Source organism: Pristis pectinata, chromosome 1, assembly GCF_009764475.1.
Source record: "Pristis pectinata isolate sPriPec2 chromosome 1, sPriPec2.1.pri, whole genome shotgun sequence".
NCBI lineage: Eukaryota > Metazoa > Chordata > Chondrichthyes > Rhinopristiformes > Pristidae > Pristis > Pristis pectinata.
The window spans coordinates 77,133,692-77,158,655 of record NC_067405.1 but is presented as its reverse complement, the minus strand read 5'-3'; the positions used below and the strand labels follow the sequence as shown (position 1 = coordinate 77,158,655).

General features: G+C 45.2%; 1 protein-coding gene across 7 annotated transcripts in view; it reads right to left on the bottom strand.

The window, feature by feature from the left end:
• Positions 1 to 24,964, bottom strand: part of LOC127573531 (receptor tyrosine-protein kinase erbB-4-like) — an 843,473-nt gene that overhangs the window by 286,251 nt on the left and 532,258 nt on the right. For all 7 annotated transcript variants that reach the window (XM_052021850.1, XM_052021859.1, XM_052021885.1 and 4 more), the window contains exons 5-7: positions 21,542 to 21,607; positions 10,802 to 10,920; positions 5,654 to 5,795 (exon numbers count right to left, since the gene is read on the bottom strand). In XM_052021850.1, coding sequence (XP_051877810.1) covers positions 5,654 to 5,795; positions 10,802 to 10,920; positions 21,542 to 21,607 — 327 coding nt within the window. The remainder of the gene's footprint in view (positions 1 to 5,653; positions 5,796 to 10,801; positions 10,921 to 21,541; positions 21,608 to 24,964) is intronic.

The following is a 24,964-nucleotide window of genomic DNA, read 5'->3' as shown; positions in this document are numbered from 1 at the left end:
AATAGAGCTAGCTGGAAATAGAACAACATAAAATTGGATCAATGGAAGGGGACAAAAGGATAAAGACAGAAAGAGAAACAGAGTCAAAGACATTGGTATGGGTGGGGAAACACATGTTTACAGGTAGAACAAATAGACAATAGGGAGTTGGCCACCAGCTTTTTACCACAGTGAAGAGAGATGGATGGAGATTGGGGAGCAGATAGAAAAAGAGTGGAAAGTGACAGAGATAGAAGGAAATTAAAGAGACAAAACAAGAGGCTGAGGCAGGATGACAGACGGGTGGACAGAGTCAGGGAAAATACATGTGCATACAAAGAGAGAGAGAGAGAGAGAGAGAGGTTTTTATTCCAAAATAAACTTTATTCATAATAAAAGATAAACTATATACAATTATAAAACAGTGCAAGCCTTTACATTCTTGTACACATCATTCATTAGTGTTACCTCTTTATATAAAAAACAGCACCGATGCCACACGTGTGACTCCCCGGGGGCTACCCAGTCCCGTATTTACAATATTTAAGGGGTTTCTCGCCTGACCCCACCCCTCCCTCTCTAGTGGCAGAAGAACCCTAAACTGTAGTCCTTCCCCACCGAGTCTTTGCATTGTCTGCACCCAGCTTCAGCATGTCCCTCAGCATGTACTCCTGCAGCCTGGAATGTGCTAGTCGGCAGCATTGCCCTACGGACATCTCGCAGTGCTAGAAGACCAACAAGTTTTGGGCAGACCAAAGGGCGTCTTTCACCGAGTTGATGACCCTCCAACAGCAGTTGATGTCTGTCTCTGTGTGTGTCCCCGGGAACAGCCCGTAGATCAGAGAATCCTCTGTTACGCAGCTGCTGGGGATGAACCGTGACAAGGACCCTTGCAAGGGAGGAACTCCGAGAGGCAAAGAGCCGGCAAGCCCAGCTCCATGCCTCCGAATCCTCCAAGATTATCTTCCGATCCAGGGTTCGCTCCATGGAGCAGGATGAGACGTGCTCACGTTTCTTCTTCCAAAAGGTGCACAGGGGGAGCTCTGTGATCCTCAGCCTTAAGGAAGAGGACGGCTCAGTAGCATCCTCGCAGATGGACATATTAAGGATCTGCAGATCCTTCTATGCCAGTCTGTATGACAAAAAGGCCACAGACAACACCGCCTCCCAGAACTTCCTGTCCTCTATCACAGAGGTCTTAGATGACAGCAAGCGGGAGAGTCTGGACCAACCACAGCCCCTGGAGGAGCTGACTGGCTCCATCCATTCCTTTGATTCGAACAAAACTCCCGGAAGCGACGGCTTACCGGTAGAGTTGTACTCAGCTCTCTGGGACTGGATGGGCCTGAACCTGCTGGAAATGTACAACGCTATGTTTCAGGCTGGCAGCATGTCAGAATCCATGAGGAAGGGCATCATTACCCTCATCTACAAGCAGAAGGGGGAGAGGGAGGACATCAGAAATTGGAGACCCACCTTATTATTGAATGTGGAGCATAAGATCGCCAACAGGGTCAGGTCTGCTCTGGGACAGGTGATCCACCCAGACCAAACCTGTGCTGTACCTGGCAGGAAGATCTTTGACAGTCTTGTGCTGCTCAGGGACACCATCGCTACATGCAGGACAGAGGGGTGAACACCTGCCTGGTCAGCTTGGACCAGGAGAAGGCCTTTGACAGGATATCACACACGTACATGTTGGACGTGCTCTCCAAAATGGGCTTTGGGGAGGGAATCAGGAATTGGATCCAACTGCTCTATACAGGCATCCGTAGTGCAGTCCAAGTCAATGGGTGGGAAACAGACAGCTTCTCCATCAAGTCTGGAGTCAGGCAGGGCTGCCCTCTCTCCCCTGTCTTGTTTGTGTGCTGTATAGAATCCTTTGCCGAATCCATCAGGAAGGATGAGGGCATCAGAGGGGTAACGTTGCCAGGCAGTGAGGTCACCCAGGTGAAAACCTCCCTGTACATGGACGACGTCACCATCTTCTGCTCGGACCCAAGGTCAGTTCGCAGATTGACCAGCATCTGCGACCAGTTTGAGTTGGCATCAGGGGCCAGAGTTAACCACGCGAAGGGCGAGGCCATGCTCTTCGGCAACTGGCCTGACTGATCCAACGTCCCCTTCACCGTCAGGCTTGACTGAAGGTGCAGGGGATCTGATTCGGAGGAGCTGGGGCATGCAACAAAAATTAGTGGGAGTGGATTGGGAAGGTGAAGCAGAAACCGGACTGTGGGAACGGCGCTCCCTATCAATAACTGGGAAGAACTTGGTCATCAGGTGTGAGGTGCTCTCAGGGCTGCTGTACTTGGCGCAGGTGTGGCCTGTTCCTCGCTCCTCCGGCTTGGAAATCACCCGTGCTGTCTTCCGGTACATCTGGGGATCCAAGGTGGAGCGGGTCCGACGGGTCACCATGCACAAGTCCCTGGACAATGGGGGTAAAGGTGTCCCCAATGTCGCCCTCATCCTGATGACCACCTTCGTCTGTGGCTGCATCAGGCTGTGCGTGGAACCCAAGTACGTGGGCACCAAGTGTCACTACGTACCGAGGTTCTACCTGTCCCTGGTGTTGCAAAGGATGGGCCTGGCCCCATGGCCACACGGCGTCCCAGTTAGCTGGACGTTGCCGCACTACCTGTCCTTCGTGGAAAAGTTCTTCCAGATCAACACCTTTGACCACGTCCATCAGGCAGTGGTCAGCACGGAACATCCTGCAGACACTGCAGGAGAAGGACTCAATGGATACTGTGGGGTGGTTCCCTGAGCAGACTGTCCAGACCATCTGGCAGAATGCCTCATCGCCAGAACTCACCAACAAGCACCAACACCTCTCTTGGCTGGCGGTGAGAGGGGCCCTCCCAGTCAGATCCTTCCTGTATGGTTGGAACCTCACTCCCAGAGCATGCTGCCCCCGGGAGGACTGCACTGGGGATGAGACGGTCACCCACCTCTTTCCGGGCTGTGGGTTTGTGAGGAGAGAGGGAGAGAGATATGGACAGGCAGTAGAAGCAGAACAAGTTGATCATTCCCAACACTTGTACTGGTTCTTGTTTCTGTCCCCTGCATATCCCATTCATGCTGAGGTGACCAATATTGACAGACTTTTGTCTTCCTTCTTTGGCTATGGATGCCTTGCTGTTTCATCACTTACTTAAATTGCTTCCTTACATTCTCAGACTTTGGAAGTGCTCTTTCCAGGTCCCTCAGCACTGATTCTATTCCACTTTGTACTGTGCATAATTTATTTTCCTCATTGCATGGAGTGTGCTGGCAAGACTTCACTGACTGTCTGTCACTGGATGCCCTTGGGAGTGGGTGGCAGGTGTGACCCAGATCAGGGTCCACGTTGCACTAGAGATGCAGTCGAACAAGCTGCCAGAGGAAGTGGTTGAGGCAGGTACAACAGCATCATTTAAGAAGCACTTTGATAGGTACATGGAAGAGCAGGGCTCAGAAGGATATGGGCCAAATGCAGGATATTGGGTCTAGCTGTGTGGACACCATGGTCAGCATGGACAGGTTGGGCTGAAGGGCCTGTATCCGTGCTGTATTGCTCTATGACTCTTTGACCATCACGTGGCCAGCCTACAAATTCCTGTCTTTATTTGATGCAAGACCACAACTTGCTACAGTGGAATCCTATTGTGTGATGTGCAGCTGTTGGTCTAGGAGCACAACTTCTCAGATTAAGTTTATTTTCTGATCTACCCTTTGATCCAAATAAATGATCCAAGTGATCAGCACCATTGTTCACCTAGTGCAGAACGACTGAATGGAAATGCTTGTCCCCACTCTCTACCTCAGTGGCTTGCTCCCACCCTACAACCTTGGCATGCCTTGTGTTCTTGTACATCTCCGATTCCCATCATCCTGCCACTGGGCTATGGCTTCAGCTACCTGGGCCACCAGCTCTGGTTTTCCTTCCCTGAACCTGTTTGTTTCCAGCTTCCTGTAAGATTCCTCAAAACCTCCTCCTTTGACCAAGCACCTGCACTACTGTTTTCTTACATTGCTCGGCATGACCCGGTACAGGTAGCTCACCAAGACACTTTGAAAAGTTAACAGTGATCTATGAATGCAGCTTGCTTCTGTGCCATGTCTTCACTCCGCAAAGAAGCTCTTCTGCCTCACCCCCTTATTTGGTCTCCCTCAATATGTCAATGTAAACAGCGAGTATAACAGTATGGTATCTGGCTTACAACTGCGGCCCAGTCTCAGCCACCTCTGTGACACCGTGGCTTGGTGGGGAGTCCTCTTTCCTTTGAGACAAGCCCTTCTTCAGTCACATGGACACAATATTGAGGGTGAGACTGCAGTAATTGTGAGAGGGACTGTTCTCAAGTCGAGCTGTTTAGCCAAGGAGTCCACCTATTGGAGTGTGACTTATGAGGATGGTAGAGTGGGGAGAAGGTTCCTCGTACTTGAGGCACTTTATCTGCCCTAGTCAAAGGTTTTAATGATGAAGCCCATAGTCTATGCATGGGCAGAAGGTAACAGAGTCTGTGAAGCTCATAGAATGTCATCAAGAGGAGGGCAGAATCTTCCCCACCAGTGGGCTGGTGGGGTGATCTAGAGATCTCTGAGTGATCAGATGACAAATAGCAGTGACAGAGGACTGGGGAAAGGAGGTGACTTAGAAATAGACCATGTATCCCATCCACATTGTACCACTGCTTGTCCTCACACAAGACTCTTCCTGTTGCATAACTTCTAATAGTTGAGGCACTGAGTTCAAGAGTCGGAAAGTTATGTTGCAGCTTTATAAAACTATGGATAGGCCACATCTGGAGTATTGCATTCAATTCAGGTCGCCCCATTACAGGAAGGATGTGGAGGCTGCAGTGAGGGTGCAGAAGAGACTTACCAGGATGCTGCCTGGATTAGAGGGCATGTGCTTGGGTTGTTTTTTTTTCTCTGGAGCGGCAGAGGCTGAGGGGAGATCTGATAGAAGTTTATAAGATTATGAGAGGCATAGATGGAATAGACAGCCAGTATCTCTTTGTCTAATACTAGATGAGTTCAAAGGAGATGTGCAGGGCAATTTTTTTACACAGGGAGTGGTGGGTGCCTGGAATGCACTGCCAGGGGTGTTAGTGGAGGCAAATAATATGGAGGCATTTAGGAGGCTCTTAGGTAGGCACATCAATGTGTAGAGAATGGAGGGATATGGACCTTGTGTAGGCACAAGAAATTAGTTTATTAGGCTTTTAATTACAAATTTAATTAGTTTGAAACAACATCGTGGGCCAAAGGGCCTGCTCCTGTGCTGTGTCCTATGTCTGCACTTACCTCATTAGAATATTTTCTTACGACATAGGATTGAACCTGGGTTGCTGAAGCTGTCAGGCAGCAGCTCTACTAGCTGCACCACTGTGCCGCGTCTCTGTCTCTCTCTGTACCCTTCCACACCTCTTATTCTTAGCCGCACATCTAGTTCCCTTCAGAAACCATGGCCCAAGTCCACATCTGCACAGAGCCAACCCCACGATCAGAGCCATGCTCCAGTGCTGGTTCAACCATAATTCAGGCACTAGCGCTACATTCATGTACCGTACTTCTGTTGCAAAAAGCTAATTTTCATGGCATTTATACCCTGGGTATGTATGCCCATGACAATACAATTGAACTTGATCTACAGGGACAACAACAAGGCCCTTTATTCTGGCATACATACGCGGACATTTCTTGACGCAGAAGGCTCCGTATGTATACTTGGCACTGGGATTGGGTTCCACCTGGAATGTTACTGTGTTGTAGAAGAAAGGCAGAGGGCACTGAATGACACAAGCTCCACTGTCATTGAAGTTGGTGCAGGCCTGTGAGATGAAGAGAGAGACCCGTTGTTACAGGAAGTAAATGCAGTCATCGGAGTCACCGGTCTATTCAGAGAAACAACAGCATGCAGTTCTTATGGTTTGAGATACTGAACATTGTAATAAGTTCTGACAAAGGGGCTTCAACCCGAAACATTAATTCTGTTTCTCTTCTCAGAGATGCAGCCTGACCTGCTGAGTATTTCCAGCGTTCTCTGTTTATTGTTGTAATAAGTCACAACTATTCCAGTCCTGTCTCCTGCTGTGACATGGTCTAATTCCATTACTAGCTGTCCTTCATAAACTTTTCCATTTTTCTTTTCCAGTTCACTACTTTAAATCAGCACATGTCAGTGCATGAAGTGAGCCCTAAGAGGGAGAGAGTATGGGTGTCGCACAGCAGGATTTGCAAACTGCTGGCATGCAGCTACAATAAGTAATTGGGAAAGATACATAGTTTATTCCTGGAGCAAATGAATACAAAAGTTAGGGAGGCTATGCATCATTTAGAAAGGACATTGGTGAGACCACATCCAGAGTACTGTGTACTGCATTTGTCTCCTTATTTAAGGAGAGATGTGATTGTGTTGGATGCTGTTCAGGGAAGGGTTACGAAACTGATACCTAGAATGGGTGGCATCACACAAAGCGCCAGAGGAACTCAGCAGGTCGAGCAGCATCTATGGAGGGAAATGGACAGTCGACATTTTGGTTGGAGGTCCTTCATCTGGACTGAATGTCCTCTGTCCATTTCTCTCCATAGATGCTGCCTGACCCGCTGAGTTCCTCCAGTGCTTTGTGTGTTGCTTCAGATTCCAGCATCTGCAGTCTCTTGCGTCTCCCCAGAATGGGTGGGAAGTCTTCTGATGAATGGTTGGACAGATGAGGCTTGTATCCATTGCAATTTAGAAGAATGAGAGGGGACTTGACTGAAACTTGCAAGATCCTGAGGATCCTGGACTGGGTGGATGTGGAAAGGATGTTTCCATGTGTAGGAGAATCTAGAACTAAGAGTCATCATTTAAAACTAAGAGGTTGCCTATTTGAGACAGAGGAGGCAACACATTTTTCTCCAAAGACTGAGTCTCTGAACCAAAGGGCAGTGAAAGCAGAGTTTTTGAATTTTTTAAGGCAGAGGGAGAAAGATTGTTGATAAGGGAGGGGTTGAAAGATTACCAAGGGTGGTGGTTAGGCAAGAAAGTTAAGGTTGCAATCAGATCGGTCTTGATCTTATTACACAACAGAGCATAGACTAAAAACAAACATTTAAATGATATTCAAACCTGGTAAGACACCAATGCCAAATTCTGATGAAACGTTAATTTTGTTTTTTGCTCCACAGACACCACCTGACCTGCTGAGTATTTCTGGCATTTTCTGACTTTTATTTCAGATGTCCAGCACTTGGGACATTTTGTTTTTGATTAGGAATCGGATCACCTTCTTTCTTCAATGTGCTAGGCAGTCTGATTTCAATGAAGGATCAAACGCAGTTGCAAACTGAGGGGACCCCTGTAAGCTCTGAGTCCTACATGTGAGCATGCGCTACTGCATGTGGAGAGTGGAGAGTGGATGTGGAGAGTGCAGCCACTCCTGTGGACAATGTAGACCTGGGTTCCTTTGTCAGCAGAAGACCACATGAGCTAGGGCAGCAGTTACAGCAGTCAGATCTCCCCTCACCTTCCAATCCAGAGTGACCACCCATTCCATCCAAAATTTGAGGGCTCACCCAGCCCCCCCCCCCCCCCACTGCACATACAGATCTGACAACTTGAGTCCACATCTCTGATCCCCTTCCACTGCACCCGCCATCAATTACACCTCCGGACCACAGATTCTACCCCCACCACCACCAACACTCTTCACCACTGACCCCTCTCCCACCACCAGTTACAAATCCTGACCACAGATTATCCACTCCCCCCTACATCCTCCTGCATGCTCCATGACCAGTAGTCACCCCACCCCACCCCACCACATTTACTGAACTCACCCATTGGCTAACAATCCTACCCTGTGACCAGCAAATCCCACCCCATTATTACCAGCCATACATCTACCAGTTCTACCCCTTGACTGACTAATACTACCCCAGGACTACCAACTATACATCCCACCAAACCTATCCCATGACCTCTCAAATCTACCCCAGGACTACCAGCTATACATCCAACTATACATGTTTAATGTATGAGGAGCATTTGATGTCTCTGGGCCTGTACATGATGGAGTTCAGAAGAATGGGGGTGGGGGAGGGGAATCTCATTGAAACCTACCGAATACTGAAAGGCCTGGATAGAGTGGACATAGAGAGGATATTTCCTTTGGTAGGAGAGTCTGGGCCCAGAGGGTACAGCCTCAGAATAAAGGGATGTCCTTTAACTGAGATGAGGAGGAATTTCTTCAGCCAGAGGGTGGTGAATATGTGGAATTCATTGCCACAGAGGGCAGTGAAGGCCAAGTCATTGGGTGTATTTAAGGCAGAGATCGATAGGTTCTTGATTGGTCAGGGGGTTAAGGGTTACAGGGAGAAGGCAGGAGAATGGGACTGAGAAAAGAAAAAAGATTAGCCATGACTGAATGGCAGAGCAGACTTGATGGGCTGAATGGCCTATTTATCTCATCATTCCTCTCCATGATCCACCAATCCTACCCAGGATTACCAACCACATCGTCCACTAATCCTACCCCTCGACCTAGCAGTCCCACTGCAGGAGCACCAGCCCTGTACCCCACCAATCCTATCCCATTACTACCAGCCATACATCCACCAATCTTACCCCTGTCCTACCAATCCTACCCCAGGACTAACAACTGTACATCCCACCAATCCTCGGCAGGTGTTCCTCACCTCTATCCCTCTACTCATTGGTCATCCCTGGCCCCACCTCCAAACCTAACTCTCCCTCCTATTTCCTCCTCCTCTTGTCCTGCACTTACATGCTTACCTTTCTGATCTCTGTGGTGTGTAAACAAACAGCCTTGAATGTGCAAGCTCCATTCAGTAGTGTTTCCAGTGCTACTGAAAATCCCTAGGGTAGATCTTCCAACAAAATACTGAACCATTTTCTGGATGCACCTTCACAGCTGCTGACTAATTTCTCAAGGACTTTGAACATCTGCCCATTCCCCTGTCTTCATCATTGAAGGGTTAAGTAAGTGGATATTTCTCTGACCAGGCCTCCATTCCACTGAGTGTTAATAAGTGGGTGATTAGAATGACTGAAATCTGGTGAAACCAACCCCCAAAAAATCTGTTGAGGCCTGGGGTCAGTGGAAAATTGAAAAACTTTGATAATTTTTTGAAAATTAAAACCTGCCAATACTGGGAATCTGAAGTCAAATCCAAAAATGCTGGAAACACTCAGCAGGTCAGGCAGTGTCTGTGGAAAGAGAAATAATTAACGATTCAGGTCAAAGACCCTGTTGTCAGGGACTCAACTTCTCGCTCCACAGATGCTGCTGACCCGCTGAGTGTTTCCAGCATTTTCCTCCTCTACTACAAAATATTTGGTTGGCAATTGTATTCTTTCTTAAGTTTAGGTGGAGTTAAAGTAAACCAAAGGATGTAGCAGGTTTGATGGGCTGAATGGTCTATTCCTATCACTATGTAATTCTGCAGGGTATATCATCTTACAAGAAACCAGTGCCTGCCTCCATGTAAGGGTACATAGAGAGGGGGCAGGCACTGGTTACTCCAAGACAATATACCCTGCAGAATTACGGGGTAAAGAAAGCTGCCCTCACAAAAATCATGATTTGCTTTGAGATCAATTCATGAACTGCCACTCAACCAACATTAATTGTAAACATCTTCACATGGACCAAATTAGCATCAGCTTGTTTCAGAAGTAAACTCAGTTATATTATTCATTCATGGATACAGAAAACCTAATTATAATTTTAAATACTAGCCTTTTCCGAAGATCAAACACTTCTCATTTTACATTACCAAATGTACCCCAAGGTTGGATTAATATTTTCCTACAACCAAGATACATGTTATCCTTCATCACTAATATTGCTTTACTACTATCTTGTTCTAACAGTTCAAGGTATGAATTATCCTTTATCACTGTCCGGAGATAACTCACCAAGGAATGTTTTACTTTTTATCAAATAAGGCTTTGTGCCAGCAGAGTCAGCAAACGAAAACACTTCTTTAAACTGAAGTATTTCAAGCAGGGCAGAATCACAGGAGTATTCTAAAAAGGCCTAAAGCATAAACTCATAAAAGCACATTATCACACTTTATATTCTGGTCAGTCATTAATTAAAAGTTAGCTCAAAGACAACTGATTTTCTACTGGGGGAGGTCAGAAAGCCAGGTTGATGGTATGATGCGAGTATTATGGCTGTGGGCTTGGTGGCAGGTGATGGGGCAGGGGTGGTTTTGGGGTGAGATAGTGAGGGTGTAATGAGGGGAGGGTGGAATCAGTACTACAAAAGGCATTGCAGCTCGCCCTTCACTCATCTTTTAATGCAGCTCAGAAGATGGAGAAAGAATACAGATCATAGATTCACTACACTGGAAACATTCGGGGGAGAGGAAGAAAATGAAGCCTTCTTAAGGTTTAATTACTACTGTCACATAGAATGAGATGCTTTCGTAATGTGAAGCTGCAAAGCAGATTGTATTGTCTCAGGTGAGACACTGATCCCTTAGATGGGAAAGATAAGGCAGCAAACTGGTGACCAGAGTTAGGAGTTTCCATGCCTGCATTCCTGAATTTCCTTGGTGATTAGTCATCTACATTGATTGGGTATGGAATGGGCCATTGTTACTGTAATGAAGCCAAGAGAGCCAATGTTACTATGAATCATTTGAAATAAGTAAACAATTAGTGCAGTGAATTTGAAATGGCTTTGTGGTTTGTAATATGTTGAGAATGGGATCAACAATAGTGTAATGAACAGGAATAGGGCGTTTGGGTACTGTACTTTAGATGAATATGTCAATGATACTGCAACAAACGTGTAATGGGTTAACGTTACTTGCGGCCACATACAAAGCAATCCGTGTCCTTTGGGCCTGAGCAGCCGCCTGCACATTCCCGATGGCAGCAGTCACTAACAAATGGGCTGAAGCATCTCTCGTCACACTGCTGGGCACACACCGTTTTTGTGACTGCAAAGAAAAGAGTGCATGTAATTTCAAAGTGAGGGCATATCAATGTCACGCGTTCCTTTCAAAGGAAGAATTGTCCAACAATTTAGTGTCCACTTTATACTGTTAAATTACAGGACCATTTTGCACAAGCAAATTACCAAGGTAATGATTGCACTGTACACAGGAGGCTGTGAATGAAGAAGCTTATCTTGGTGACAACAAATCAAAAAGCTTCCCATTATTATTTCCCTCTTTTTACCTTGTAGAAATTCGCAGATTAACAAAATAGTTTCTCCTAGACTCTTCCTTGAGAATCAAAGTGTTTAAGTTAAAACCAATCTGTTTCAGAAAGTGACAATGGAAGGAGTGTGGTCCTTCACAAGATCACAAGATCACAAGACAAGGGAGCAGAAGCAGGCCATTCGGCCCATCGAGTCTGCCTCCAAGGAAAGGGAATAGAAAATGAGAAATGGGGAATGGGGGAAGAAGAGAAAAAAAAAACTATTCTAATCCCAATTACCGCCTTATCCCCATATCCCTTGATATCCTGACTATTTAGATATCTATCTATCTCATCCTTGAAACGCCCACACTGATCTGGCTTCCCACTGTGTACGTGGCAAGGAGTTCCACAAATTCACCACCCCTCTGGCTAAAGAAATTTTTCCTCATCTCTGTTTTGAAACTGTACTCTCTAATTCTAAGATTGTGCCCTCTGTCCTGGAACTACCACCACCAAGGGAAACAGCCTAGCCCACATTTACTCTGTCCTTTCCTATCATATTTTAAATGTCGCTATGAGGTCCCCTCTCATTCTTCTGTACTCCAGCGAGTACAGTCCAAGAGCGACAAACGCTTCTTCATACTTAAGCCCTTTCATTCCTGGAATCATCCTCGTAAATCTCCTCTGAACCCCTCTCCAACGTCAACACATCCTTCCTAAGATGTGGGGCCCAAAACGGCGTACATTATTCCAAATGAGGCCTCACTAGTGCCCCGTAGAGCCTCATCAACACTTCCTTACTTTTGTATATTATACCTCTCGAAACGAATGCCAACATAGCATTCGCTTCTCTTACCACCGATCCGACCTGGTGGGTTAACTTTAGGGTACCCTGCTCGACTTCCTCCAAGTCCCTTTGTACTTCTGTACTTTGAATTTCTCATCCTCCTAGATCAATAATCTGCCCGCTTATTCTGCTTCCTAAAGTGTACAACTGCACATTTCCTACATTGAATCTCATCTGCCATTTCCTTGCCCATTTCCTAAACTGTCTAGGTCCCTCTGCAACCTTCCTATCTCTTCAATACTCCTACTCCTCCCCCTGTCTTGGTGTCATCCGCAACTTAGCCACGAAACCATTTATTCCATCATCCAAATCGTTAATGTACAATGGTAAAAAGGAGCGGTCCCAACACCGACCCCTGCGGCACACCACTAGTAATCGGTAACCAACCAGAACGAGATCCTTTTATTTCCACTCTTTGTTTCCTGTCAACCAGCCAATGCTCCACCCATTCTGTTATCCTACCCGTAATTCCATGACCTCTCATCTTATTAATCAGTCTCTTGTGAGGCACCTTATCAAAGGCCTTTTGAAAGTCTAAATACACAACATCTACCGCCTCTCCCTTATCCACCTTGCCTGTGATTTCTTCAAAAAACTCCAATAGGTTGATCAGGCAGGATCTTCCCTTCACAAAACCATGTTGGCTAGGACCTATCCTGCCCTGCGCCTCTAGGTATTCCGTAACCCCGTCTTTGAGGATAGATTCCAATAACTTTCCCACCACTGACGTCAGACTAATAGGTCTGTAATTTCCTTTATGCTGCCTCCCTCCTTTCTTATACAATGGAACTACATTGTCCGACACGACGCTCTGATTTATTTATCATCAGCTATGTCCATCTTCTTTATGGAGAAATCTGAGCACAAACATTGAATTTTAAATCTCTGAGTGGAGCATTGTCTCAAAATTGGTTCACAGTACAGGCGTCACAACTGGGAGACAAGCACATCCTTTCTGTAGGGAAGCTTGTACATAGGGGTATGACAGAGAGAAAGTGGATGAATCCCTTTGCGGCCCTCAGATTGAGCTTTGTGATAACTAACTCACACTAAGTATTCGCTGGGAATACTTAACATTAGCATACCATATATAAATTATTATATATTAAATTGTCTGAGTCCTCTGTCGATACAAAATCTTATTGTATAAAAGAAATTAGCTGTGCAAGGCAGACCAGTGGTGTGAAGATTATATATATTTAATACAACGGTTCCTGGTATAATGAAATCTTGTTTGTCATATTAAAAACATCGCTACAGGAGAAAGCAATGAACTGACTGACAATCTGATATTATGGAAGAAACAGCTAGCTCAAGTTCATGCACAGCAAATGGTCTGCCGGCCTTGAAATTGCTGCATTCGATATCGATTCAGGCACTCTCTAATCCAGAGGAGATGTCCATCTCTCCACTTCCCCGAGTTGTGAGAGTCTGACCTGTGGCCTGAATTTACACTTTGCAAAAAGCACTGCAAACTCAGAGAGTGGCTGTTCACAGCATCTGAGATGGAGCCCAGGTTTCTAAAAGCATAATTAAGTGAATCTCAGTGAGGGGGCAGACAGAGATTAGGCACTTTAGATCTATCAGCTTCCAATGATCCACTCGGCCTATTCAACTTCGGTTTTGTGTCATCTGTAATGGAGGATTAATATACTCCAATTTCATTATAAGTGGACAGTAATTTCACTGTAACAGGAATTTACTTCCATTTGGTTCTTGCAGTCAGTGAAATGCCACATTGATTTTTTTATAACATGGGTTTCATTTCTTCAATGTGTGTGTGTATGTGTGTCTGTAATGTATGAACATGGTGTTGAGATGCAAATCTTATCCTCTTGATGTCAGACAGATTGTGTGCCAGGCGATTACATTAGTGGCTTCCTTCAGGTTTGAATATTAGCAATCTGACCTTCATGTTTGCAAATTGGTAGGTTAATTGGTCACCACCAATTGCCCCCAGCATGGAGGTGAGTGGTATAATCAGGAGGAGTTGATGGGAATGTGGGGAGAATAAAATGGTGGTAGTGTAAATGGGTTGATGGTCGGTACGGACTCGATGGGCCAAAAGGCTGACTTCCACGCAGTAGGACCCGATGGCTCTAATGTATAGAATTAAACTGAGCTTGTTGCAAGTCTTACATACAATTGTGAATATGTTAAATTATCCTTCGCAGTAAGGTTCTGAATGCAAACATGTTACTTGTGGATAACGTCTAAACATGTTACTGTGTGTGGATAAATTGTGCTTGTAGGTTCCTGAGAACCGCAAAAGAAATCATGAATTGATATTTCTGATGTAACTGAGTATACAAATTCACAATTAACCACTGTTGACTTATCATGGCAGATAAGGCCTCCAATGCAAATATCTTGTCTGTAAATTTCTTTGTTTGTAAAGGGGGAGAAGTGTGGTCCGTGGCTGTTAGCTATAAGGGAAAGTACTACCTTAAGATTGGTAGGTTGCCACCATCTTAAGAGACTGTGTCATAAGGCTCTCTCTTGTTACATTGCTTATACCCTGCTTGTAGTTTGTTTAATGACCAACTGACACAAATAAAGGCTGAGTTTCATATCAAAGTGAGTGGATGAGTGATGGTGATACTCAGGGTCCAAAGGCCAGTGTAGAACCCACAGTACACCATAGCTGTTAGCATCAGCTGCTAAGCAAAGATTTTTCAGGCTCTCTCTCGTTCTCTAATATCCCACTTTCCCTTTTGTTCAGTCTAGTTTTGGAGGGTGAAGAAATGGTTTCAGTCAGATCATTAAGGTGTCACTGATCTGACCAAGAGGTGAGCCACTTCTCGGGGCCCTGATGGAGAACAGGCTCAAGTGGTCAATCAATCAGTGACATTTTTTAAATGTGAATGTTCACATTTTTTTTTGCCTCATTATTATTTCTAAGGAAATTGATTTTATGAAATATCAGCATAAATATATTAACATTGGGGCAATTTACAACAGGATTATAAGAAAAAATTGAGATCCATGCTTCTCCCCCTAACTTGCGTGAACTTTCAAATGCCTGAAAATAAATATAAGAGGCCATGGTGAAAAGTAATCAAAATCAATATATCTGCTAAAGTATTCACATTGCCGCAGGGAACTGAAAGGTTTCAATCAATTCCTACCTTACAATGGAAGTGCAGGCAAACTCCAAGTTGATCTGACCATTGGTTTCAGTGGCTTGCCACCAATCAACTCCAAACACTGACATGTTTGATTAATATTCAGCCCCGTTTGTGTCGGATTCATAAGAAATGGATTTTCTTTAATAAAGCAGCCCCGGGCTACCAGTAACATTTGCCATCAAAACATTGGGTTTGTTACAAGAATCTACTTTAAACAAAGAAGTAGAATCTATACTGATGAGTCAAGAATTTAACTGGTTGAGCTGTTCTCTGGCACAGTTCTGCAATGGAATGGTTGGCGTCTACCCATCGAAGTGCCTGCAGGTTTCAAGGCTCCCATGTGAATAGGGAAATCCCAAAATCACTGGGAAAGCTTGATGGACTGCTGGGATGGGCGTGAAGAAAGAACAGGAGCTTGCTGGAATTCCCTTGTACCAGCACTGGGGAACTTGCCCTCAGCTCCTCTGCCAGGTTAGACCTGCAGCAGAGTCAAAGGGGGTTCATCTGAATGGCAATTGCCCAGCTACAATAAAGAAAGGCAAGTTGCATTTTTTAATTAGATCTGTTTACCTTGCCACACTTTAAATTATTCAGAAGTATTTATAAGTTGATGTTTATTTGTTTAAAGGTGTTATATTTTAATTATTTCAGTTTTATTTCATTTTGAAAGCTGTTGAAAGTTTCTGACTGTCAGAGATACTTAGATGTGCTGGAAAATAATGACAGCTGTCAAAGCTGATAGTGGCACCAAAGGTTTCCACAGGAGGTCTGTAGGTGTGCCTGATTCTGGGGGTACATGTTGATCAAATATCTTGGTTGAGACCTTGTGCTAGGTCAGGGCCTCAACACCTGGTTCCAGGATGGTCTCAGCTACAAAGATCAGCCCGAAGTGATCCAGATCTGGGATGCTCATGGCAATGGTGACACAAGAAATGAGTGCGGGGAGGGGGACTCACTCAGAAAGATTCAGCCCATTACATCGTTACATCCTTACCAGCTTCAATTTAATTGTAGAACAGAGCAGCATAGGTCATAGAACAGAGGGACCGAAGAGTTACAAGTACCTCGTTCCCTGAAAGTGGTGCCACAGGTAGCGAGGGTGGTGAAGAAGGCTTTTGGCATGCTGGCCTTCATCATTGAGGACACTGAGTATAGGAGTTGGGATGTTATGTTGCAGTTGTACAAGATGTTGGTGAGGCCGCACTTGGAGTTTGTGTTCAGTTTTGGTCACCCTACTACAGGAAAGATGCCATTAAGCTGGAAATAGTGCAGAAAAAATTTATGTTGCCATGACTTGAGGGACTAAGTTATAGAGAGAGGTTGAGAAGGCTAGGACTTTATTCATTGGAGTGTAGGAGAATGAGGGGTGATCTTATAGAGATGTAGAAAATAATGAGGGGCATAGATAGGGTGAACGCGCACAGTCTTTTTCCCAGGGTTGGGAAATCAAGAACTGGAGGGCAAAGGTTTAGGGTGAGAGGAGAAAAATTTAATAGGAACCCGAGGGGCAACTTTTTCACCCAGATGGTGGTCTGAATATGGAATGAGCTGCCAGAGGAAGTGGTTGAGGCAGGTACGTGAACAACATTTAAAAGACACTTGGACAGGTACATGGACGGGAAAGGTTGAGTGGGAAATGGACCAAATGCGGGCAAGTGGAACTAGATTAGATGGGCATCTTGGTCGGCATGACCTGCTTCTGTGTTGTGTGACTCCGTGACTCTAACACTAATGTAAACAAAGAAATGACTGGCAGCAGTGCAACCCATGGTGAGGTGGAGGGGTGTCCTCGTGGCTGCTCACATCCTACAAGGAGAACCATGCTCAAGAAAACAGGAGCAGGAGTAGGCCACCTGGCTCCTCGAGCCTGCCCTGCCATTCGACATGATCATGGTTCATCTGCCCCAGGCTTCATCTTCCCTTCTGGTTGAGTGGTGCTGCAACAACAACCTCTCGTTCAGCGTCAGCAAAACTTCAGGAAGGGAAAGGAGGGAGAACATGCACCAGTTTACGTTTGGGGATCAGCAGTGGAGACAGTCAGCAGCTTTAAACTCCTGGCAGTAACATATCAGATGACCTGTCCTGGGCCCAGCACATCGATGCAATCTTAAGGAAAGTGTGCCAGCGTCTTTACTTTCTTAGGAGGTTAAGGATGTTCTGCTTGTCACCGAACACTGTAACAAACTTCTATAGATGTGCTGCTGAAAGTATCCTGACTGGTTGTATCATGGTCTGGTACAGCAATTCGAATGCGCAGGAATGTAAGAAGCTGCAGAGAGTAGTGGACTCAGCCCAATACATCATGGGCACATTCCTTGCCACTATCGGTAGTATATACAGGAGGCGCTGCCTCAAGAAGGCAAAATCTATCATCAAAGATCCCCACCATTGGGGCCATGCCATCTTCTTGCAGCTACCATCGGGCGGAAGGAAGCCTGAAGTCCCACACCACCAGGTTCAAGAACAGCTACTTCCCTTCAACCATACGGTTCTTGAACCAACCTGCACAACCCTAATCATTACCTCAGCATAGCAACACAATGACCACTTTGTCTAACAATGGACTTCACTTTCTGCTCTAATTTTGTTCTTTCTTTTATAATTTTGTGTAATTTATGTTTTTCTTGTGAATGTTGTGTATCTGATGCTATGTGCCTCTGTGATGCTGCTGCAAGTAAGTTTTCCATTGCACCTGTGCATACATGTACTTGTGCATATGACAATAACCTCAACTTTGACTTCTGTGATGTATAAGCTGGGGATTGTGTGAGCAGGCACTGCAGAGTTTTCTTGTTCTACTTGTCCCACAACCTCTCCACTGTAGATCTTTCAGTTGAGTTGCCAAACAGTGTAACCTTGGCGGGCAATGAGTCATTGATGCTTTTCTTATTGCAACAGTGTCTACACTTCAACAGTGCTTCACTGGTTGGGGATATCCAATGGTTTATGCATATACAGGTTTGTTTTTTCTTAATTATGAACTGGAATCCCTAAATGCTTTAAATTAATGGGTTGGCAATGGGTAGGGCATGTGACTCTCTGATGTCTCACCCCAAGGTAGAGAGAAGTTGAGAAAATCCCTTGAGGGACTGGCCAATGAAATGACTTTTGGGAAGAGGAAGGGAGCAAACTGATTGGGCATTCAGGTCAGAGCCGAGATGGGAATGTGGTAAGATGGGGTTTATCCATCCAGCTGGGAGGTGACTGGAAATTGAGTTAATTAAAGATAATTAAGGAAAGAGCAAAAGGAGGGTGTGTAGTTAATGCAGGGTCATATTACTGAGCTGGGAAAATGGGATGAGAGCTAAACAGGATAGACCTGACAGACATTGAGATGGTCACCTTGCCAAGAAATCCATCCTTGATGAATCGCACCTAATCTGCTCTATGAGAGGGTGGGCAGGTTCCGCTCCTCCTTTCCGAAATCAGTCCTTTGATATTGACCAGTGATCACAATACGTTTAACACTATCAGTTGTGGCTGAGTCTCTGGACAACAGCGCACAACCATAACCCACCTGACCCAGCGAATGTCCCACGTAAAGTTCACCCTCCCACCTCATTACCCTGATTTCAGCAGGCAGTGAGTGCTAACCGGGTTGTTACTGTACCATTCCCTGTCTTCATCATTTGAAGTGTTAAATAAGTGTATGTTTCTCTGATCGGGCCTCCGTTCCACTGAGTGTTAATAAGTGGGTGTTTAGATTGATTAAAATCTGGTGAAACCATCCCTCCCAAAAAAATCTGTTGTGGTCCGGGGTCAGTGGAAATTTAAAAACTGTGAAGGTGTATTGTGGAGGGTCATGGCTGTCATGTGACAGCACTGCCCCCTACCTGGTCGGAAGACACACCACTGCCAATCAAGGTTTGGCCCTGCCTCACGCGTCAGCGCACACTTGACCATTGGCCTTTGTAATCGATTAGTCCTTGCTGGCACCGGGCCACTGGCCTTTGTAAATTACCTGGGCTGGACCCCCCAGCCCTCCAGCACTATAAAGAGCGCCACATGTGCTCGGCTCTTCCTCTTTGTCTGCTTTGAGGGATCACCCTGCTTCACTCCAGGCCGAGGACCGTGGACGGAGCTGGAGAAATCATTGGTGAGGTGTGCACTGTTAAAGGGTTGGGAGCATTTTAGTTAGAGTCCCTAGTAGCATAGAGCCGTGCCTGCACTGAGTCAAGGGGTGGTGGGAGAGTCCTTGCCTTCTGAGACCCCGAATCTGTTTCACAACAGAAAGCAAATTTTTGAAAACTGAAAAACTGCCGATGCTACATTATGAATCTGAAGTCAAATCAGGGAAGTGGGACTTGGAGAAATGGTGAGTGAGTGAAGGTGTGGTGGGACGTTTGAATGATAGGTAGAAGGAGGAGGATATTGACTGGCGAGTGATGGGGTGAGAACAGCAGAGCACTGAGTGAGCCTTGTGATGTTGATGTTAGGAGACAATGTTAGTTCTGACTTTGACCATGGTCATTAAACAATTTGCAGCACTTCACCCACGGGCCTTAACAGTTTCACCAAGGTTGTAGCATCAGCCAGAGCAGGCTGGCACAGATTGACACCATGCCTGCACCTCCTGATGGGGAAGAGCCTTGTGGCAGCAAAGGTTGCAACTCATTCCATTGATTTTGGGAGCTTGTGGGAAGCCTCGTCACATGAAGCTCATGGGTACCCTGATTTTCACAATGCTGCTCCGAAGGCCTTGGTTGTTGAGTGGAGAGAAGAATGTCTTCTTCCGATGGGACATTCGGGGAGGGGTGGGGGTGAGCTATCACCCCAGGTGAATAGTCAAGGTGTCACAGGCAGAGGTGACAGATGGGACCAGAGTGAAGGACATGGATGCACAGAGATAACATCACCTGCCAACAACAGTATCACTACCCTCATTCAGTGCACAAGGACTGATATCACCTTCGACTTCCATACCGGCGTGGGTGGCCATCAATGGTGCTATCGGCTGCAGTGCCTGTTGGACATCCCAGCTCACTCCAATCATGTGCAATTGCATCTTGTGCAAGGAACTGGAAGCCAATCAGCACCTAGAGTACCAAAAGAACTTTCTACCCAGCCCAGTTCGTACCTTGTGCATGTGGGATCTATGCAAAGTCTACTTGTCTGGACTTGAGAAACACCTGTGATAGCATCTATAAGAGGCACTGCCTCAAGACGGCAGCATTTATCATCAAAGATCCCCACCATCTGGGTCATGCCATCTTCTCACTACTACCGTTGGGCAGGAGGTACAGAAGCCTGAAGTCCCACACCACCAGGTTCAGGAACAGCTACTTCCCTACAACCATCAAGTTTTTGAATTGACCTCCACAACCCTAATCCTACCTCAGCAACGGAACACTACGGACCACCTCTAGCACTGCCGTGGACTTGTCTCTGATTATGTTTTGTTTTTGCATGAATGTCTTTTATTTCTTCACTGTCTTGTATAATTTATGTATAACTTACGTTCAGTGTGTTGTTGTCTGAAACTATGTGCCTGTGATGCTGCTGTTTATCATTGTACCTGCAGCTCACTATACCTGTGCACATGACAATAAACGCAACTTGACTTAAACTTGAAATTTATACACCAGTTGGTTGGTCAATTTTGTCAAGAGCCAAATAATGAGATGGGGTGGACTGGCAAAGAAGTTAGTTAGGTGAATGAGCTTGAGGGTAATGCTAATAATAGGCATCAACAACCACAGTATTGAATGGGTGGAAGAGGGAGGAAATTCTAATCTGTTCGTAAGATTTCCTTTATACGTATATTCTTCTTCCTGTTCAGTAAGGAGGAGGCAGAGCTGCATTCCATCCTGGGCAATTATTCTCTGACAGATTGCAAAACAATACCTGAAAATTAAAATCACTCTTGCTGGAAGAGGAACAATATTTCATTGATGTGCATGAAGGAGACTTGCACATTCCATTTTTATTGAGGTAACAAGATCTGCAGAGGGAGTTGAGCAAATCAGAGGCCAGGATCTGATATAAAAGAGGCATAAGATATCTCTCCAGAGATAGGTAGCCCAACCTCAAGGAGATGTTGAAGTCCCCTGGGCCACTGTTGGTGGTGAACAGGTGGTGTGAGTTGACTGTCCAATGTGGAAAGCACATTAGCATCAATCTATTCAAAATTACAGGGCTGTCTTTTCACCTCATGTCGGCAGTGATTGTCAACAAAGTAAACCCTCAAAGCAGATTATTATTGTCTGGTGAAGCTGCTTTCACTGGATGGTCCTGAGCACCACCCATTCCAAATGTTTGATATATAGTCTCTAGTCTTCCATCTGGGCCACTTTTGTGTTGCTTACTCCATGTTTAAAAAATGTAATTTGCAACTGGATTCATCAGATTCTGATCATGTAAGGATTTCAAACATAAGCAAGTGCTCTTGGAGGTCCAGAGTGAACATTTGTTGCATAAACGTGCTTTACGAAGGATACTCACGGGTCTGACATTGATTCTCAGATGGACCCCAACATCGGCCATTGCAAGATTTGTGGCATCTTCCACCTGTGGACAAGAACCAAAGTTACACCCAATCCATCACCAAGTATACACCAAACATGCCAATCAACTGTGTGGTGACTGCATTTCAAAAACACATTAATTAGAATTAAATTGGTAAATGGTAAATGGAAAATTGGTAAATTGCTAATTGGTAAATTGGTAATTGCTGGGATAGAGACATTCAGGTTATCTCCCAGTCTTCTCCTTCCAAGTAAAAAGATTGTTACCTTGTTTAGTTTTTGTTGTAATTTCGAAACACTGCACTAGAATCTTTATTGAATGTTGGACAACTCTGGCATTTATTGGTGGTGAATGTCTTTCTGCAACCTCTGTCATCTGTAGTATTATACAATAGTTTCCATATTATTACAATAATGCATGAAAATTGGTGAACGTTCAATAAAGATTCTAGTGCAGTGTTTGGAAATTACAACAAAAACTGAACAAGGTGACAATCTTTTCACTTGGAAGGAGAAGATTGGGAGATAACCTGATACATATAGAACTATACAGTCATGGAGTACAGAAGCATGGAGCCCTTCAGCCATCAATGTCGACCATCAAGTACCCGTGTACACTAATCCCATCTACCAGCACTTGGTTTGTAGTCTTCTATGCCTTGGAAATTTAAGTGCTCCTTCAGATACTTCTTAAATGTTGTGAGAGTACTTGTCTCCACCAGCTACTTAGGCAGTTTGTTCCAGATTTCAACCACTCTCTGGGTGAAAAAATACTTCTTCAGATCCCCTCTAAACATCCGATTCCTTACCTTAAACCTGTGCCCTCTAGTTTCAAACACTTCTGAGGAGAAAGGTTTTCACTATCTACTCCTTCTAGACCCCTCTAGACACCCTCCCCAGTGTCTATAAACCAAAGAGCATTTTGATAGGATGAATATAAGATGTTCCCACTTTTAGTCCAAAGCTGATAGATATAAATATGCAATAATCACTGAAAATTCGAATCAGGAATTCAGGGAAAATTTGTTTCAAGGAACAGTAAAAAGGGGGAGCTCACGGTCACTGGGAGAACCTGAAACAAAGAGTCATACAGCACGAAACAGGCCATATGGTCCATCATGTCCATGCCAACCAGTGGGCACCCTCCATACTAATTCCATCTTCCAATACGTGGCCTGTGGCCTTCTATGCCTAGGCGATTCAAATGCTCGTCCAGACACTTCTTAAATGCTGTCAGTGACTCTGCTTCCACACTCTCTCAGGCAGTGTATTCAAGGTACACACCAGTCTCTGGGTGATAAAGGTTCCCTCAGATCCCCTCTAAATCTGTTACCCCTTACCCTAAATCTATGTCCTCTAGTTTTATTCATTTCTGATAAGGGGCAAAGTTTCCTGCCCTCAACCTTATCTATATCTGTCATAATTTTCTATACCTCAATCATGTCCCCTCTTAATGTCCTTCACTCCAAAACAGACAGGATGCAAATTATAGGAATAGCCTGGGCAGTCTCCAGACTGGTGGCATGAACATTGAATTCACAAACTCTGTTCCTTTTCCCCCATTTTTTTCTCTCTCCTCCTGATCCAACTGGTCCCAATCTCCCTATCTCTTTCCCCTCCCCCACCCTCTCCATCTGCCCATCACCCACATACTCCTCCCATTGGTTCCCCTCTACCTTCCTCCCTTAGCCCATGCTCAACCTTCCTCTCCTATCAGATTCCACCATCTTCAGCCCTTTGTCACTTCCACCTCTCACAACTTCTGACATCATTCCTTTGCTCCCTCCCCCCTCACTTGTCTATCATCCCCCTCACCTGGATCTACCGATCACCTGCTCTTGCTCCATCCCTTCCCTCCATCTTTGTATATTAGCTATCTCCCCTCTTTCATTCAGTCCAGATGAAGGGTCTCGACCCGAAACTTTGTCTGTCCGTTTCCCTCCATAGATGCTGCCTGACCCATTGAGTTCTTCCAGTGCTTTGTGTGTTGCTCCAGATTCCAGAATCTGTAGTCTCTTGTGTCCTCAGGTTCTCCATAACTGAAATACTCCATCCCAGGCAACATCCTGGTGAATCTCCTCTGCACCCTTTCCAGACATGCAAGCAGTACTCCAGCTGAGGCCTGACCAATGTTTTAATAAGTTGGAGCAAAACCTCTCTGCTCTTGTATTCAACGTCCTGATGAATGAAGGCCAGTATCGCATGCACAAAGAGTGTAGATAAGCGAAAAAAAAGTCTTGCCTTTGCACTTTCCATAATCTAAGAATATTACAAAGCAATCTACTGCTAACAAATTCCTTTGACGGATTGTCACTGGGATAGCACAAGCTCCATCCATAAAATAACAATGTGAAAATGACTGTATCATCTCTTTTAAGTGAAATTGAGCAAGGGGAAAAAACTGGACAGAACATAAGGGAGATCACCTCTGTTGTTCTTCAAAAGGGGGGACATGGGATTCTTTGTGTCCATCGCAGACAGGCACTGTAGTGAGATATTCCTTTTGCCAATACCAGCATCCCTAATTACTCCTTCAGAAGGTGGTGGTGAGTCTTGAATCACTGGTGAAGGCATTCCTACAGTACTGTTGAGGAGGGAACTCCAGGATTTAGTCCCAACAACGATGAAGGAAAGGGAATACATCCCGAAGTCAGGGCCGTGTGTGACTTGTAGTGAACTTGCAGGCCATGGTTTTCCCACTAGCTGCCCTTGTTTTCCTTGGTGGTAGAGGTCATTGGTTTTGGGGATGGAGCCTGGGTAATTAACTACACTACATTCTGCAGATGAGAGTCACTGCAGCCATTGGTTTCTAGAGTTGGACGGAATGAACTGAGTACCAATCAAGTGGGCTGTTTTGCCTTTGATGGTGTCACATGCACTCATTCAGGCAAGCAAAACGAATTCCATCATTCTCCTGATTTGTGCCTTGTAGATGGTGGAAAGGCTTTCAGTTGTCCGAGATGAGTAACTCACTACTGGATCCTTAGCCTCTGATCGGTTCTGTGGCTGGTTCAACTGGGCTTCTGATTAATGGTGAGTCCCCAGTACATTGATGGTGGGGGACCTTGGTGATAATATTACTGCTGAATGTCAAGGGTAGGTGGTTAGACTCTCTCTTGTCCAATATTTTCATTGCCTGGCACTTGTGTGGCACAGATGTTACTTGCAACTTATCAGCCCCTCCATAAATGTTGTTTAGGTCAGAACTTCGAACGCAGGCATTAAACCCAAAATGGCGTGGCAACTCTTTGCAAGGTACTCCCAAGCAGATCTACTCAATACATCTATTATAATTGTTCTACTCTAAAAAAATCGAAATACTAATACTTTAAGAATTGCTAACAAAATTCTTTTAAATATGCTTACAGGTCTGATCTCTTGGAGCGACTGATCTACCATC